General features: G+C 35.5%; 4 protein-coding genes across 5 annotated transcripts; 3 read left to right on the top strand and 1 right to left on the bottom strand.

Annotated features, from left to right (window-relative positions):
* The first annotated feature begins 1,540 nt into the window (after positions 1-1,540).
* LOC111304117 (protein indeterminate-domain 7-like) lies at positions 1,541-4,304 on the top strand. The gene is made up of 3 exons (XM_022900632.2): positions 1,541-1,845; positions 1,965-2,361; positions 3,138-4,304. Exons 1-3 carry the CDS (start codon positions 1,653-1,655, stop codon positions 4,162-4,164), a joined length of 1,617 nt encoding a protein of 538 aa, XP_022756367.2. The 5' UTR covers positions 1,541-1,652; the 3' UTR covers positions 4,165-4,304.
* A 2,696-nt stretch (positions 4,305-7,000) lies between these two features.
* Positions 7,001-11,913, top strand: LOC111302983 (ATP-dependent zinc metalloprotease FTSH 4, mitochondrial-like). Its single transcript, XM_022898930.2, has 7 exons — positions 7,001-7,189; positions 8,704-8,767; positions 8,928-9,191; positions 9,419-9,655; positions 9,757-9,878; positions 9,963-10,439; positions 10,788-11,913. Exons 1-7 carry the CDS (start codon positions 7,163-7,165, stop codon positions 11,715-11,717), a joined length of 2,121 nt encoding a protein of 706 aa, XP_022754665.2. The 5' UTR covers positions 7,001-7,162; the 3' UTR covers positions 11,718-11,913.
* A 60-nt stretch (positions 11,914-11,973) lies between these two features.
* Positions 11,974-14,684, top strand: LOC111302984 (putative uncharacterized protein YDL057W). Of its 2 annotated transcripts, XM_022898931.2 has the most exons (8): positions 11,974-12,053; positions 12,234-12,451; positions 12,579-12,694; positions 12,811-12,893; positions 13,029-13,150; positions 13,490-13,654; positions 13,784-13,877; positions 14,116-14,684. In XM_022898931.2, the coding sequence occupies exons 2-8, from the start codon at positions 12,253-12,255 to the stop codon at positions 14,360-14,362; spliced, it is 1,026 nt and encodes a 341-aa protein (XP_022754666.2). In that variant the 5' UTR covers positions 11,974-12,053; positions 12,234-12,252; the 3' UTR covers positions 14,363-14,684. The 2 variants fall into 2 exon arrangements, with proteins under 2 accessions (XP_022754666.2, XP_089598136.1); XM_089742010.1 differs by lacking the exon at positions 11,974-12,053 and having other exon boundaries at positions 12,227-12,451.
* Positions 14,685-15,023: 339 nt separating this feature from the next.
* On the bottom strand, positions 15,024-17,799 carry LOC111302985 (UDP-sulfoquinovose synthase, chloroplastic-like). The gene is made up of 3 exons (XM_089742009.1): positions 17,660-17,799; positions 16,140-17,224; positions 15,024-15,684 (listed from the first exon to the last, which is right to left on the bottom strand). The coding sequence occupies exons 2-3, from the start codon at positions 17,184-17,186 to the stop codon at positions 15,280-15,282; spliced, it is 1,452 nt and encodes a 483-aa protein (XP_089598135.1). The 5' UTR covers positions 17,187-17,224; positions 17,660-17,799; the 3' UTR covers positions 15,024-15,279.
* Positions 17,800-18,145: the final 346 nt, after the last annotated feature.

The following is an 18,145-nucleotide window of genomic DNA, read 5'->3' as shown; positions in this document are numbered from 1 at the left end:
ATGTTCCCCAATACACGAGAAATATGTAATGATATTTCTTGAAGTTACATCTTAGTTAATTATAAGTACTTTTCAGGATACTCGTTATCGATGTTATTTCATGTCCTAGTTTTATGCCTACACCAAAGCCTGTTCAGCATCAAACCATTTAAATGTATTCACTCAAATGTGTTAAAAAATTTTGTTTTTGCGCACGATTCAATCATTCATGATTCAGAAACTTAGACATTTCTTTTGTTTTGGACCCTGGGTACTTTTGATCCTCATGTTGCCTTTATGACCATGTTGCTGTCATGTATTTCTCACCAACAATAATTTAAGTGATGATGGGTTGTGCAGCGTACTTGGGGACCGACCTCTCTTCTCTCCAAAGGATTTAGTAGCCTTTTAAATGAAGTAAAATTATTTAAAAGAATATTAAGACAAAATTAATTGTACCAAATAGTACTAGTAGCGAGTTAAAATGAATTTCTGGGAAGTGTTTTCCAGGAGCATATATATATATGTCTGCTGGAAAATAGAATTCAATCTCAGAACTAATCATGTTTAAGTAAGTTTCACAGGAGAAAGATGTTTTGCTTTCCGACTTCTTTTACCCATCATCTTAAAAGTCTGTATTCAGAAAATCTGTCTCTTCTCTCTCTCTCCCCCTAACATTTGTGCATCTGTTTATTTAATATATATGTAAAATCCAATAATCCTACCACCGATTGGATTTGGGTTACTTCATGTCTACTGACTCTTTATGGGAAGAGAGGAAAGCTGGTGTGAAATTGAAAATAGGGAATAAATCAGTGTTTTTAAAGACAAGGACAAATTATTTTATGCAGCAAAGTTTATAATTAAAAAAGAATTCTTTTTGCTTTCTTTTCTCAAAGATTAAGATTAAGACTAAGAAGATAACAAAAGAAAAGACAGAAAGTGCAACGTCATAAAAAAAACCTGTTGGCTTGGCTTCTTTTGGTTTTGGACGAGCGGAGAGCTTCTCAGGAATCTCTTCTCATCCACATCTCTTTGATCTCTCTCTCTCTCTCTTACCTCTCTCATCTCTCTTTCTCTCATGTTTTTCAGTTTTCTTGTATTTTTGTTCAGTTCGTAAGTTTTTGTGTAGCGTTTGTTCAATGATCTCCTTAATTGGTGTTAGCAACCAAAGGTTTTTTCAGAACATGAATTTGGAGAGTAGTTATAATAGTTAAGGTTTTGGGGCTAATCCATTTTGGAACTTATCTTTCTTTCTCTAGTCTTGCTTCTTTTCATTTTACATCATCTCTCTTTTGTTTATACCTTCAATTCAAGTTTCAAGAACTTGCTGAAATTTAAAACAAATAAAAAAATACTAGAAAAATTACCAGGAAGATATTGAGAAATTCAAAGCAAAATGAAATGGGATTTATACGAAGGGGGTTGAAGAAACTGATATCAGCTACTTTTCTTACATTATTTATTACTTTCCACTTTTATTAGCCTTTCTAAATTAGGGTTCATATATAAGTGGATCTCAGGACATTCTGTCATAGATACATATTAACAAGTTGATATTATATATGTGTGTGTGCGCGCGCGTAGATAGGCTTGTCATCAAGTAAATTTTGTATAGTTTGTGTCATCATCACAAAAGTAATTGAATATATATATATATATATATATATTATATGAGGGGAAAGATGATGAAAGATTTGGTGGAGGATGAGAGTATTTCCAATTTAACTTCAACATCTGGTGAAGTAAGTGCTTCTTCAGGTACCAGAATTGAGACAGGGACACTGTACCCACAGCACTCTTTTCCTTCAACAAATCAAGCAGCACCGCCACCGAAGAAGAAGAGAAATCTTCCAGGCAACGCAGGTTAATTATATTTATTACTACTTGGTCGTCATCATGCCTTGTTACTTTGTTTCTCATATTCTTAACATATGGGTTTCAATTTTTCGCCTTTTGGGTGGATTTTACATATGAATTATCAGACCCAGGTTCAGAAGTCATAGCTTTATCTCCCATGACACTCTTGACTACAAATAGATTTATATGTGAGATCTGTAACAAAGGGTTTCAGAGAGATCAGAATCTTGAGCTTCATAGAAGAGGACATAACTTGCCATGGAAACTAAAGCAAAGAACAAACAAGGAGGTAAGAAAGAAGGTATATGTGTGTCCAGAGACTACATGTGTGCACCATGACCCGTCTAGGGCTCTTGGAGACCTCACTGCAATCAAGAAGCACTTTTGCAGAAAGCATGGTGAGAAGAAGTGGAAGTGTGAAAAGTGCTCAAAGCGTTACGCTGTTCAATCAGACTGGAAAGCTCACTCCAAAATTTGTGGCACAACAGAGTATAGATGTGACTGCGGAACCCTTTTCTCCAGGTAACAAAAAGAAACAACATATTTAATTAAGTGACTTCAACACATGCTAATTAACAAGTTCAGAAACATATGATAAAGTTAATCTGAGTTCCTCAATCTTCATTGGATCTCTTGTTGATCTCTCTTCACTTTTCTGCATGCACATAGCGTCAGCTTGGGGTTCATGACCGGGTGTCATGATCCTGAAGTAAAGCTAGAAATATCGTATTGACTATATATTAGAGTTGATTTTTATTTAAAATTCTTCATATAACATTATTATAATTATATAATAAATCATTTAATATTTCAATAAAATTTTTAAAATTTTAAATGTTAAATTTATTAAAATGTATATAAAAATAATTTATTATTATATTTTTAAATTAATATATTTAATAATCATTTTCTCTTTCAACAACATTTTACTTCAACGTTACCACTGTTTTTATATTTAAATACATATTTTATATTTAATTTTAATTTTATCGTTACAATAATTAATTTTATCATTATAATAATTAATTTTATTTTTATTATTATTTTTACTTTCATTAAAATTAATCTCTTCACCTATGCAAATGGACCCTAACAAACAATTTTCTAATGGCCGATCACTTAGTTCTGCTTAGGTAACTAAACTTTTAATGGTTAGATCCGCGATGTCTTTTGTCGTCGGGGAAGAAAAAGAATGACATACAAAAAGTTGACATGAGAAAGGATATTACTACACTGTTTGTCAGGGACCTTGATAAGGTGCTCTTTTTGTTTTCTTCTGCTTGTTTTTGTGGCTGCAGAAGGGACAGTTTCATCACGCACAGAGCGTTTTGCGATGCTTTAGCTGAGGAGAGTGCAAGGGCAACTACAGCTGCAAACCCAGTACTTCTCTCCTCAGTTTCACATATGACCAAACTGCAAACCCTTCCCCATAACCATGCCCTCCAAGCCCGATCAATGAAAAGAGAACAAGATCATCTTTTTACTGCCAGAGTACCAGCAGCAGACAGCATTCCACCATGGTTAGCTTGCCCACCAGGAGTAGGAGCTGGGCCTGGTCCCCCCTCAATAAACCTTTCATCATCACCATTACATTTAGACAACCCAGTGGCACAGAACGAAAACCCTAGCCAAAATTCTGGTTGTAATACACTTCCTCCATTTCAGGCCCGCACAGCTTCTCTGCACATGTCTGCAGCTGCAATCCGGCAAAAAGCAGCTCAAATGGATGTGACTATGAGCAAACCCTTACAATCACCTGTAGGCATGCAAAGACCTCATCACCACCAGGCTCACATGTCTGGAACCACTGGTTTCATTGGTTCTACATCTTTTCCCCTGTCTGGTTCTAGTCTGGGTTTGTCCGCACGTGAAGAACTTGGAAGTGGCTTTCCCTATGGGTTGGCATCTTTTGGGAATAAAGCTGCTGTCACCTCTGGTTTCATGGAACAGGTAATTGCAACAAATAGTACTGCAGGTGCTGAAGCCGGTGCAGCCCCTCCTGATTCTCTACTCCATGATATGATGAGTTCTTTATCTTCTACAAGTGGGTTTGACGGATCTTCACCTTTTGAACAGTCGTTCACTGGGATATGGAACACAAAAGGAAACAGCATTAATTTTCAAGAAACTACTAATCATCTCTCAAAAACAATAGAATCCCAATTAAGCAGAAGTGATCATGAAGGCAGAGGAAGTAGTAGTGGTAGTAGTAAAATAGGAGGGAATGATGGGTTGACAAGAGATTTCTTGGGTCTTAAAGCTTTACCTCATAGCGATTTCCCCAACTTAGCTGGGCTGAATCATTTAAACTCTTCTTCAGAATAAGGGCAGCAGAATCAGCACAGTCAAACACCACGGCAAGTTTAGGTTCTAGTTCCTTGAATTTTCAAGTTATAACCCTATCTTCTCCATCGAAAGATCAGAAAATGGGAAATCTAGCACTGCAGCTCCCTACCATCTCCGTGGGAATAATTTTTAAGTTGCATGATGTTAAATATATAGTTCTCATAAGTTTTACCCTCATAGTTTTATGCCCTTTCTTTCAATCTTCATAATATTGATTAATGCAGTTTAATTATTTTATATGTGGAACAACTTTCACATATGTTTATCTATATATAACCATTAAAAAAACTCAGCAACCAGTATAATGGAAGTATTAGATTCTATATTTCACAGTTATGTCGATGGCTTCCCTCAATATATGCCTATATATGGATGAAATTTATGTACCCATTGGGCATTCACTTCAATACTTTTTCTTTTAAAAAAATCAACTGTTTGGTTATATTCTGAAGAAAGCTTGATTGTTTGTCAAGCTTTAAGTACTACTACAAGCCCTAAACCCCTATTCCCCAACCAAAAAAATTGGTGCAAATACAAAGAAAAATTGGCGAACAGTGCCTAGATGTTGTGACTTTGCCTCGTCTCGGATGCTATTTGTGTGTAAAACAAAAAAGTAAAGTATATGCCCTTTGACACCTCGTTCAAGGTGTTATGGGTAGGAATGAATTGGATGGTAAACAGGAAGATAATGGAACTTACATGGTTAAGGGATGTCAGAGTTTAGTTTTTGAAGCATGATCTGATGTTCAAGTTAGTAAAATATTATGGAGAAAGATGATTATGGAGAAAGAAGATGAGTTGTAAAGGATTATGGATTAAGCTTAAGGAATAAGGGTTCAGGATCATGTACCTGATCTCTTTTTATCTTTTATATTAGACACAAACGGTGATGGAATGTGAAAAATTGACAGTTGATGGAAGGTTTATATGAAACATGAGGAAGATTCACATGGGATAAGAGGAAGTAGGATTTAATAATCACAGGGAAGTTGGATTATTGTGAGATAATCCATTAATAAAACGTTAGTGAAAATAGATGATCGAACTATCTACGTAGACGAAAAAATCCAAGTAGACGAGGTGAGCATATTGGGCAAGCTGATGGACAAGTGACAAGACAATCAAAACCGTAAAAATTGACTTTATTGATGGAACAATTAGGCGTGACATACTTTAACGGCCAAAAAACTTTTAAAATCCTTGGAAGAATTGACATATTCACCTACGGTTTGATTGGATATCTACCACAACTATTATTAGATATAACATTTCATATATTTATTTTTCAACACGTGAATGGAGTGACATACGAGTACATATGATCATTTGTATATATAAAATATTAAAATTTATATATTTATGTTATGTTTATACAAAAATTATATATTATAATTCGTATTGATATAAAATAAAAAAAATATTTTTTAATTTTGTTAAATTCATATGTAATTATTAAAATTTTGAAATATGTCATATATATATTTTTTGTATCATGTTTATATCGTCCAACGTATTGAGTTTTAAATTATTAGGTTTATATATGAACTAAAATAAATATGAAAAATACTAATGTACTTGAATTAGAATAATGTTCTTTTATGAGATAATAATGGTTTTTAGTTGTTGAGTGATTAATTTTTAATTAACAAAAGAATGATCACTCCTATTTAATTTACAAAATATTATTGGTTTTAATTAAAATATTTTATGATTTTATTTTTAAAAAAATATTCCATAAATACATATTTAAGTTTTTACATATACACTACAAAAAAATTTCACAAAATTTCGATATGAAATTGGGGTTGCAAAGAATATGCTAATTAACACATTGCTTTTTTTTTTTTTTATGAATAATTAACACATTCTTTAAACCAAAGTCAATGGTGAAAGTTTGGGTTTATTTGAGCATTAAGGATTTTAGATGTTGAAAAATGGAAAAAAATAAAATTTCTCTTCGCAGCCTTTGCTTGGACTGAAATATATATTTTCTTTTACAAAAGGATTCAAATGCGGAAGCCGTTGGGTTCGAACCAGGCTTCAACAAAAACCCAAACTATAACTTTCGGCTTGAGCCCAACACATAGTTGGATCATCTACCCTTTTAAACATTGATGGTCGACCCAAAACTTCCCCAAAATTGTTCAATCTTAAAATGTTGCAATACCGTATTTCTCCTTTTGAAAATTTCTTTTAATTTTAATAAACCTCAGTGGAAAAAAATAAAAACCTAAAATAGTAAGTATTTCAAGTGGCAAAAGTAATCCTTGACACCAAAATAATTACATTTTATATTTTGCTGAAATTAATGAATTTAAAATATTATCTAAAATAGATAAAAAAATTTTATTAAATACATTATCAATGTATTTTTTAATTTTACAAAAAAATTAATAAGGTTACTCATATATTTATGATATATTTAAAAGAATTAAAAAATAAAAAATAAATTATCATGTTAATTTTGTTTATAAAATTAAAAAATTACATTAATAATTTATTAAATATATATTTTTAAAAAAATAGTAAGGCACGCAATGCGTGTCACTAATCGGTGGAAAATATTGGTGAATACTAATTGACCATTTATTTATAAAATAAAGAATATAAAAATTTAATTATCAACTAAATATTAATTCACATAACATGCATATTAATAAAAATTAAAAAAAAAAGTCAATAGAAAAAAATAAAGAGAAGGGCAAATCTGATAATTCGCATAGAAGATATTCCCCTACAGTTACTACAACTTTATGGCACGCAGCCACCATCAAGACAAACGCTTTAAAGGCTTTTCCCTATTCGTACTGATCTCACGTTTCACCGCGCTGTCCAGATTATTCCTCTTCAACACTGTCTTCCTCAAATTGTCCTCTTTGCCCTCATTTTCCCGCTAACCAAACAGACCCAACACCCACTGGAGAGAGAAAAAAAAAAGGATAGAAAGATTAGACCTTTTTGGTCTCTGTGAAAGGCGATGGCTTGGAGACGCCTAATCACTCAGGTTATTTTCCCTCTCTCTTTTGAGCTTCGTTTTACCTAGCTCTTAATATCATTTTCTTTCTCTGTTTGTTATTTATGTATTAGATATTTATGATATAAAATTCTCAAATTTAGGGATTGAGCAAACCCTAAATTCAAATAGCTTAACAAGGCGTTTGGTCGAGAGATCCAAAATTTTTTTCCTTAGAATCTTGATTGTGGATATCTGATTTCTACGTTTAGTTCAGGTTTATCCGTTCGTAGGAAAAATATTAGATTTTCAATAGTACCCAAAAGTCTCCGAATAGAAACCCACCTTTTTATGTGATATTTTATGATTTTGGACAGAAAGTTGCTTGAGTTCCATGTTTGACCTGAATAAACAATTACTTCTTTTTATATTACCCTTTTGAAAAACGACGTTGGGCTATGAAATTAAATTTTTTTTAAAGTCAATTACGACATTTGTAATGAACAAAATGCAATAATTGTTCTCTGTGTGCATGAGTGTTCACTAGGATTTTCTCAGTGAATTTTGAGCTTGTTTTTGTTTTTGTCATGACAAGTTTCCTTTCCGGCCTTATGATTAATTACTGTGTTTTTAAAGAAAAATGCAGCAATTGAGTCAAAGTTATTTTTTAAAATAACAAATTACGGCATTTATTTATTCAACACTCAGTAATTGATCATTGTAATATTTTTAACATCATCAGTTATTGCGTTTATTTAAAAAACAACGTAGTAATTGTTCATTGATATTTTTTTAAAAAATCAATTATTGTGTTTTTTTATATAAACACAGTAATTGTACAATTTAAATTTTTTTAAAAAAATCAACTACTGCATTCCTTTGAAGACAAACATAGTAATTTATCACTATTTCATTTTTTTATAATTGACCTCTCGAATACTGCATTTTTTGTCGATTATTTTTTTAACAAAATATTGTGCTTGTTATGTTGTCAAGGATATTATGGTAAAAATACATGATTTAATAAACTCAGATTCCCCCCATCCAAACACTAGAATCTGAAAATGGAATGCCATGAAAATCACACTTTCCCTCGGAGATCACACTTTCCTGAATAACACACTTTCCCTCGGAATCCAACTTTCTGCGAACCAAATGCCCCCTAAAAATGTTGCATTTAACACTTGAATCCGAGCTAGGTATTAGTGGGTAATTAAAAGAGTATTGGAATTGAAATTTGAAATCTTCTATTTTAATTTCCATTGGATGTAAAAAGATACTCATTTGCTTAAGCTGATTGGGACTTTTATTGGCACAAAATCTTTCAGTTATTTTTTTTAAGGTATTGCATTTTTCATTTCATCAATATTCATATTTGTAAATGTAGTTTTGCATGAGGTACTGTTAAAAGTAGTAAAATTTTGCACTAATTGGATTGGTCAAGGCTTAGTTTATATTTTGTGTGGGTTATTCTTGTTTACTAAAGAGTAATTTACGTGTCTGACATAGATTTGAATGTTTATTCTTCAGTTAAACTAATAAGCCTCATCTTCATCTTAAAACAGGTTTCAATAAAGCAATCAGAGTTGGGACAATTTGGAAACTTGTTTAATAGAACTCATCTTTCTGGTATGTGTGTTTGTTTCAATTAAAGTTTTATTTTCTATCATTATCTTTGTAGTTTTATTCTTTTTTTGATAAAATACTTGGCTTTCCCTTTCATTGTTAGCTTTCCTTATTCTCAACTCAAAAACTATGTTGCCCAAGCTGAAATCTTGTAGGAATGCAGGTAATAGGCTTTTGAGTGGCCAACAGAGGCTTAAGTCAAGCTATGTAGGCAATTTAGCTCGCAGGGCCCGAGATGCAGATGAAGCTAGTGAAGTTGTTCGTTTAAGAGAACTTTACCATAGAAATGATCCTGAAGAAGTGATAAGACTATTTGAAAGTCAGCCATCATTACATTCTAATCGTTCTGCACTTTCTGAGTATGTTAAAGCATTAGTCAAAGTTGACAGGCTGGATGAAAGTGAGTTACTTAAGACATTACAAAAGGGTGAGTGGTCTTTGCCATCTTGCATCTTTAGTTTCTTTTAAAATGTTAGTTTTGCAATATTTTTGTTTTGTTTATTTTTTTCACTGAGAAATCTTTAAAATTAGTTTCTAATTTGATAGTGCTCATAAATTCTCTGTTAAAACTATTATCATGTCATTTCTTTCTGAAAAATTTCCACTTTTTCCTTTCTGAATCTTTGTTGACTAAGTGATTATGCAAAATTACAGGTATCTCTAATTCGGCAAGGGAGGAAGAGAGTAAAGGTGGTCTTTCAGCTTTTCAAAATGTGGGAAAATCTACAAAACGTGGTGTCCTAGGAACTGCTAGTGCTCCTATCCACATGGTGGCTGCAGAAGGAGGGAGTTTTAAAGATCAACTATGGCGTACTTTTCGTAGTATTGCACTTGGCTTCTTGTTGATTTCTGGTGTTGGAGCACTTATTGAGGACAGAGGGATTAGTAAAGGTAGTGTGTTTAAGTGACACAAGTTTTTCTCTAAAATTCCCTATGTGCATGTTTAAACTGATAATCCTTTTTCTGAATTCTGACTGATATCCTTGTTTTAGGACTCGGTCTACACGATGAAGTGCAAGTTGTGGAATCTAACACAAAATTTAATGATGTCAAAGGTGTTGATGAGGCCAAGTCAGAGTTGGAAGAAATTGTCCACTACCTTCGAGATCCTAAGGTGAATGCACTTTTGGATTTGATAAATCTCTCTCTCTCTCTCTCTCTCTCTCTCTCTCTCTAAATACCTTTTCCCTTCTTGTAGCGTTTCACTCGTCTTGGTGGTAAGCTTCCAAAAGGTGTCTTGCTTGTTGGTCCACCTGGCAATGGGAAAACAATGTTAGCAAGAGCTATTGCTGGAGAGGCTGGAGTACCTTTCTTCTCCTGCAGTGGCAGTGAGTTTGAAGAGATGTTTGTTGGAGTTGGAGCCCGAAGAGTGAGAGATCTCTTTGCTGCTGCAAAGAAGCGATCACCATGTATTATATTTATTGATGAGATAGATGCCATAGGTGGTAGCCGTAATCCAAAGGACCAGCAGTACATGAGAATGACTTTGAATCAGTTACTTGTTGAATTGGATGGATTTAAACAGAATGAAGGAATTATTGTGATTGCTGCAACTAATTTTCCTGAATCCTTGGATAAGGCACTGGTGAGGCCTGGACGATTTGATCGCCGCATTATTATTCCTTATCCAGATGTTGAAGGACGGAGGCAGATTTTGGAATCCCACATGTCAAAGGTACTATGTTGACTGTGTAGAAGTCCATGTGTTTTAGGAGTTTGAGCTTGAGTTGACAGCTGTCAGTGCCTCATTCATCAGGTTCTGGACAGTACTCTGTGCATACTGTTCTTGGCAGGCCCCAATGGAGCATTTATCATAAAACTTGGCCGGATATTAGCTTTTCAAACATGCTTCTAATTAATGTCTTTGCTATTTTACATGTTGCTTCAATTACATCAACATTTTGTTGTCTGACTTTCCATATTAGGTTTATGTTGCCTCATAGTAATAATTAGTTTTGGTGTTTCTGGTAGAATCATTGTGTGCAGCCATGCATGTCTAACCATTCAATCTGGTGCATTACAGGTCTTGAAGGCTGATGATGTTGATTTAATGATCATTGCTAGAGGCTCTCCTGGATTCTCTGGTGCTGATCTAGCAAATTTGGTCAACGTTGCTGCTGTGAAGGCTGCAATGGATGGTTCTAAAGCAGTGACGATGGCTGATTTGGAGTATGCAAAGGACAAGATCATATTGGGAAGTGAACGCAAGTCGGCTGTCATTTCTGAAGAGTCACGAAAATTGACAGCTTTCCATGAGGCTGGCCATGCCCTTGTTGCCATCCATACTGATGGGGCACTTCCTGTTCACAAAGCAACAATAGTCCCCCGAGGGATGGCTCTTGGCATGGTGTCCCAGTTGCCTGATGTGGATCAAACGAACTTTTCCAGAAAGCAGATGCTTGCAAGGCTTGACGTTGCCTTGGGTGGGTGGGTTGCAGAAGAGCTCATCTTTGGAGAAAATGAAGTTACTTCTGGTCCATACTCTGATCTTGAGAGTGCAACTAAACTAGCTAGAGCCATGGTTACAAAGTATGGCATGAGTAAAGAAGTGGGGCTTGTTACTCATTCTTATAATGACAATGGTAGGAGCATGAGCACGGAGACTAGACTTCTTATAGAGAAAGAAGTGAAGTACTTACTGGAAAGGGCTTATAACAATGCAAAAACCATCCTCACCACCTACAGCAAAGAACATCTTGCACTTGCTAATGCGTTGCTTGAGCATGAGACACTCACAGGAAGTCAGATTAAGGCTCTGCTTGCCCAGGTCAACTCTCAGCAGCAGCAACAAGAACAGCATCAAGAGATGGTTGCACCTCAGAATGGATCTCAGTCCAACCCAGCGCCCCCAAGTCCAAGTCCAGCTGCATCTGTGGCTGCTGCAGCAGCTGCCGCAGCTGCTGCTGCAACTGCTGCAGCTAAAGCCAAAGGCGTTGCTCCTGTTGGATCTTAGCATGCAAGGCGCTGTTAGGGCCTCTTGCCTGGTGGTTATTTGTTGAATTGAATGTGCACATACTCCTGAGCTTTTTCCCATTTAATTTAACAATTTTCCTCATACAGTGATAATGTTGCATTTAGAAGTTTATGCTCCTTGGGATTAGTTTGTAAAGCCTTTATAATAAAGTGCCTTTTGATCCCTTTTTTTACTACTAGTATTTTTAATTACCTGTTATTTGGATTCTGGATTGAGGCTCAGCAAAAAGCAAGCCCAAAGCGTTTGGTATCATTTAAGAAACTGCTAATTTTATTAACAAAGGTCAGAGATCGTCGACGTGGGAAAGCCTCTTCGGTAGGAATTAAAATTTGAATTTTAAACTTGTTGATCTTAATTTTTAAGAATGATTGTTTTTAAAGTATATCTCTTATAATTTATTGTATGTAACTAATAAATTATAATTCAGTATTGAATGGGATTTTTTTTAAAGGAATTATGTAAAGTTTGTATTTCTTACATAACTCCTTTAAATAGTTAAAAACGATTGGCAGTCATGTGCAAATCTGTGGCGCTTAACCGTCGAACTGGAACAAAGTTACGGTTTGGGTCTCAAACGTTAACTAAAGATCCAAGGTTAGTTAAAGAACAATGGTACCTCGAGAATTGCAAACTACAAGTCGCTCCTCTCCTTATGCCACCTCCTAACCCCTCGGTCTCAGATTTACCTACAAACAAGGACCCCTTGGCTTCGGGTAAGCAGTTCATTGATGTGGGTTTTTCGACGGAAATTATAATAATTAAGAAGGATGGATGATGATTTTCTTTTCTTAATATTTTTTTCATGATTGGTTTGTGTCTGAGATATGTATTTTGCGACAGTTGAACCGCAGAGAATTGTAATTCAAAACAACCATGGGGAGAACCTTGTTGGAATATTACATGAAACAGGTTCTAAGGATCTTGTTATCATCTGCCACGGCTTTCGATCAAAGAAGGTGAGTAAAATTGTTAGATGAAATTAAATTGATTAACATCGGCTATAATTTTTCTCCGACTTCATCTAACTGTGTGGGTTTCTTATTGGAAACCAAATCTGTGTTTTTATGTATAGGAACGAACACCCATGGTGAGTCTTGCCACTGCTTTAGAAAGAGAAGGAATCAGTGCTTTCCGCTTTGACTTTGCTGGGAATGGGTAAGATGATGACTTGAATGGAAGAAGCAAACTTATAATTGGAAAAAATTCTAAATATTTTGAATTTTCTGAGTTATTCCATAAGTCGCTGATACAAGCAATGGTTTTGAGGCTATTTGTGCTTTTGGCTTCCAGGGAAAGTGAAGGCTTCTTTATGTATGGTAACTACCGCAGGGAAGCTGAGGATTTACGAGCTGTTGTCCAACACTTCTGCAAGAAAGAACGTTTAATAACTGCAATTATTGGGCACAGTAAAGGTTTGTTTAATATGCAATTAGGATATGAATCAATATAATCCAGCTCTAAATGAGAATAGAAAGCGAGGGAATAGCTGAGCCGTTCTAAATGCATGAAAAGTTTTCAAAATCAAGTTGTTGAATCTAATACTCAGTACTGTGAAGAACTTTGATTCTAAGAAATTAAAGAAGTGAACCATAAGAGAAGAGTTACTTAGTTGTCGCTGAAAAAAAAAAAAAAAACACTAAAGCAATTTGCAGATGATCATTTTTTCAAGTTGGATGCTTTTAGAGATTCAAGCGATTTGATTCATTTATCAATTCTTTTAAGTTCTATAATCCTGATAAGGGTTCCTTTAGGGGGAAATGTGGTGCTTCTCTATGCTTCAAAGTATAATGATGTAACCAGGGTCATCAATATTTCTGGCCGGTTCCATCTAGAGAAAGGCATTGAAGGACGATTGGGTAAAGATTTCATACAAAGAATCAAACAAAATGGGTTTATTGATGTTAAGAACAGAAAAGGTAGCTACTGTATTATGCTTCATTTTCCCAATATTTTATATGAAGTTCTGTTGCCACCCTCCAGTCAACAAATTTGTGATAAACTAATTTTTTTCTCTGATACCAGGCACTTTTGTTTGTTATTTGCAGGAAAGTTTGAATACCGTGTAACTGAAAAAAGTTTGATGGACCGATTAACCACTGATACTCATGCAGCATGTCTTTTGATTGATCAAAATTGCAGGTCAGGAAATGCTAGCATTGATTGCTTTTCTAATGTTCATGATACAGTTGGATCAACTGCAATATGGATATCACTTGTCGCAGATAAATATTCTGGATATACTTAATTCTGATTCCCCATCCTCTAAATCAGATTCAACTGTTCGCACTTGGAATAATTAATTTGCATCTTCAGTAAAAATGTGATTATTGGTATAGATTTCTCGCTTGTGTTTTAACCTTGATGCCATTATTTTCAGGGTCTTGACAATTCATGGAACCATGGATGAATTTGTACCAGCCAAAGATGCCCTGGAATTTGCCAGGTTTATTCGAAATCATAAACTGCATTTAATTGAAGGAGCTGATCATGAGTATACTCTGCACCAGGATGAGTTAGCTACAGTTGTGCTTGGCTTTGTAAGGGCAGCTCGTGAAGACAGAAACATACCCGAACATCTACAATCGTGCAAAACAGGAGTTAATTTTATCAAATCACGTATCTGATGAGTTTTGAATAACAGTCATGTTCGGTGCTCCTGATAGAAGAAAACAGAACCTGAATATCTTGGGGGATGTGATCACGTGCTGAAAGATGAACAAATTCCAGCCCAGCTGATGTAAAATTTACCTTTACGGTTGAATTTGGCAAGCTTGAGACTTTGCTGCATTCCCATGACCTTCTCCCATGTAGGACGTAAGAAGTTAGGCTTTTAAATTGCTTTGTGAACTGATGGATTTGTAGGTTATTGTAATAACAAACTCTATTAGTACTTGAAAAAGCCATTAAGCTATAATCTTCAAAATAAAGCAGAATTATTTGTTTCAACTTCATTGGGAAGTTTTAACTTTGTACTGAAAACCAGATACCATTCTGCAAAATGATTATATCTTAAGGTGGTGACTGGTGAGCAATGAGCAGACAAAAGTGAATTCTGCTTAACAGTGAATCACCTCGTACAGACAGATGAATTTTTATATTTATTTTTTTTGGTACATTGAAAGATGACTTCTAGTAATTGCATTGTTAAAACATAATAATATTGGGGAAGAACAGCTAATTAGGCCATTGACAACTACCTTAGTTCTTGTATTACCACAAGACAAACGAGAAGGAAGAGGACAACATTAGGGAAATTGGGTTACTTTAACAGCGGCTTATGGCTAGTTATTTATGCTCTGTAAGTTTCGGATATATTGCAGTAATTATTGAATATTTTCCAGCCCATCAAGCTATAAGCAAATAAATACAAAAACTGGCACACAGTACAGTGCACACTACTTTCCTCACTAAGTTTAGCTTCCAAGAGCACATTACAAACCACGCTTGACATGAAAAGTTTAAAGGACTGTAGCAACATCTGCGAAGGCCAAAAAGATACAAGTTAAACAGGAACTTTCTCTCATCTACATCTGTCGACCACTTAATTAGCTGGCACAGTCAGTGGCTTCACCCCAATTTTTCTCCAAGAAACACTGGGCATAATCTGTTTTCTGTCCACCCGAGCCTTGAACTTAATAGCAAAGTTAAGCAATGAGTCAAGAAGAGATTCTGAAAGGAGATGCGGTTTCAGTCCGAGCTCAATGAGTTTAGTATGCTTTGCATTGTAATAATGTTCCTCTGCCTCAACTCTTGGGTTGGGCACAGTTATGGTTTGCACATCAAGTCCAAGCTTCTCTCCGGCTTTTGTTACGAGGGCAGCAAGTTCATTGACAGAAAACTGCTCAGTAAATTGATTGAAGACCCGAAATTCACCAGGTTGTGCTGGATTTGCAATGGCAAGTTCAACGCACTGAACTGTGTCTCTTATGTCAAGGTAACCCCTGGTCTGAATTTTATAAATAAAACATGAGAAAGAGAGAGAGAGAGTTAGATATGAAAGCAGGAAAAATAGCATCCTCTAATTATAGCTGAACATAACTGTACATAGGAATTTCCTGAATTATAAAAAATCCATGTCTAATGTCCGTGTTGTAACACACCTAGCATATTCATCTAGCATAATGAATGAATGGGCTCCAGGTGTGTGTGAAATGTATTCCGGGGCACATCCAGCATATCTGATAAAAGAGGTGTTTGTCTGTGCAAGATACATTATGCATAAAATACAAGACTAAGTAAAGATTAGGTTAATTAAAAACAATTCAGTTGCCAGTCATTCTCATTCCTCCCAAAAGCAAAATCACAGCATAAAGACATAGCCTAAGTTATTTCTCAAAACAAAATAACAAAAGACAAAACGCAGGACATCAATGTCTTAAGGGTTCAAGAGAGAACTCTCACCTGGCCTCCCTTCCCATAAACAGTAAGGGCATGACCAACAGCAGCCTGAACACAAAACCGATTCAATGCTGTTCCAAATACTCCATCATAATCAAACCTGTTACATAGCTCTTCATGCATTGAAGTCTCATCAGTCCTTACCCCATAAACCACTCCTTGATTCAGATCAGTGGCTCTGATTCCCCAAGCCTTGCAAGTGAAGGCTATGTTATTTGAATCATGAACCTTACTGAGATGATAAAAAGAGCTTGCTTGCTTCGGAAAAGGCAAAGTATCAGTCCTTCCATTGTGAGCAATAGTAATATAACCCTCTTCAATATCTATGTTTGGAGTTCCATACTCTCCCATTGTCCCAAGCTTCACAAGATGACATTTTTCTCTGAATTCCTTTATTGCAAAAAGAACATTAAGTGTTCCAATCACATTATTCTTCTGAGTGAACACAGCTCTTGATCGATCAATCATTGAATAAGGGGCAGACCGCTGCTCTCCAAAATGGACAACAGCATCAGGTTCAAATGAGTTGAAGGTTTCAGATAGGAACTCAAACTCACAAATATCACCAATATAAAGTTCAATTGTCTTTCCAGTGATAGCTTTCCAACATCGGAGTCGGTTATGGATGGAGGCAATGGGTGTCAAGGAATCAAGACCAAGCTGGTGGTCAAAGAGCCTACGGACAAGGCTGTCGACAATTGCAACCTCGTAACCTTTGTTGGACAGGTGGAGGGCTGTAGCCCAACCACAGTAGCCATCTCCACCAATAACCATGACCCGCTGAGGCTTTGAAGGTTCATTTGGGGACTGATTAGAACCAGACCTGGGTTGAGCTGAAAATTCTTGGCTTATAGGGGCAGCAGTTGCGCGAACCACACAACCTCTTCCCGTCCTATCTCCTTGCAGAACAAGCCTTTTGAAGGGGGACTTGGAAGTCTGAATGGTAAAAGAGGTAGGAAGTGCTGATCGAACCTGATTCAGAGGTTGACCACAAGGTTTGTAGCTAGAGGAGATCTTTACCGAGCATGAAGTTGACAGCAAATGTGCCATTTTACAGTTTGGTTGTGCCCAGCAATATGCAAATGCACCTGCCGAATACCAATATAGTCCAAAATTAGATCCAATATCCAAGAAAATGTGCTTCAGGCAAAAAGACATTCTACTTCAATCCTAGTGTTATTCTGTTTTGCTCTTCTAGAGCAAGTTCTACTCTTTCAGCGTTTTTGGCAAAGAAGAGTTAAAACCGTAACTTCTAACAACGACCAATGCTATAATCTCATACTAAAATCTGGGTCCAACACTATTTCCTATTGCAGACAAAAAATCAAGTATTTAAGCAGCATAGCTGAACCATAAAAGTAAAAACCCATTTCAAAATAACATTAATCTTAAAAACCCAAGAGTTTAAAAGTTTTTTGTTTTCTCATTTCAGAATAACCAACAATCCTTAAGAACCCAATAAACATATAAAAGAACCAATAACAACGAAAGTAGAGAACATCGCTGAAATGAACAGAGATTACCTTGAGAGAAGTAGCTTAGAAATGAAGTTAAGAACAAGAGGTCGTAATAAAATAGAGATGAGATGAGAAGAAGGGTCTCTGTTTCGGGTTCAAGGGACAGAAAAGGGGAGGATTTGGTCCTCTACAATCAGGGACGAATCAAAAGAAAAAGGGAGAGTATATTCGATTTATCCACTTAAACTATTAACAAAGTCGCAAACGATTTTTGTTGAGGGGCGTGGGTGTGTTTGGGTCCGAAACAAATTAAACGGAGCCCCATGTCAACTACCCGCTAAACAAATAAAAGTAGCTTTGCTATTTGCTTACAGGGTTGAATACTTTCATCTAACTAAAAATAGTATTACGGCTTGCAGACTGCAGTTTGTGGCCACCTGCCAGTGAACTACTTGTCAAATGCGAATCACCAGGATCTTGTTATATAATTTAAAGGGAATCAATTAATAATATTTAATATATTTTACTTTATTACGTTTTTTTAAGTATATT

This window comes from Durio zibethinus, chromosome 13, assembly GCF_047325235.1.
Source record: "Durio zibethinus cultivar Kanyao isolate XHJ-2024 chromosome 13, ASM4732523v1, whole genome shotgun sequence".
Lineage (NCBI taxonomy): Eukaryota > Viridiplantae > Streptophyta > Magnoliopsida > Malvales > Malvaceae > Durio > Durio zibethinus.
The sequence above is the reverse complement of the archived record's forward strand: the minus strand, read 5'-3'. Positions and strand labels throughout refer to the sequence as shown.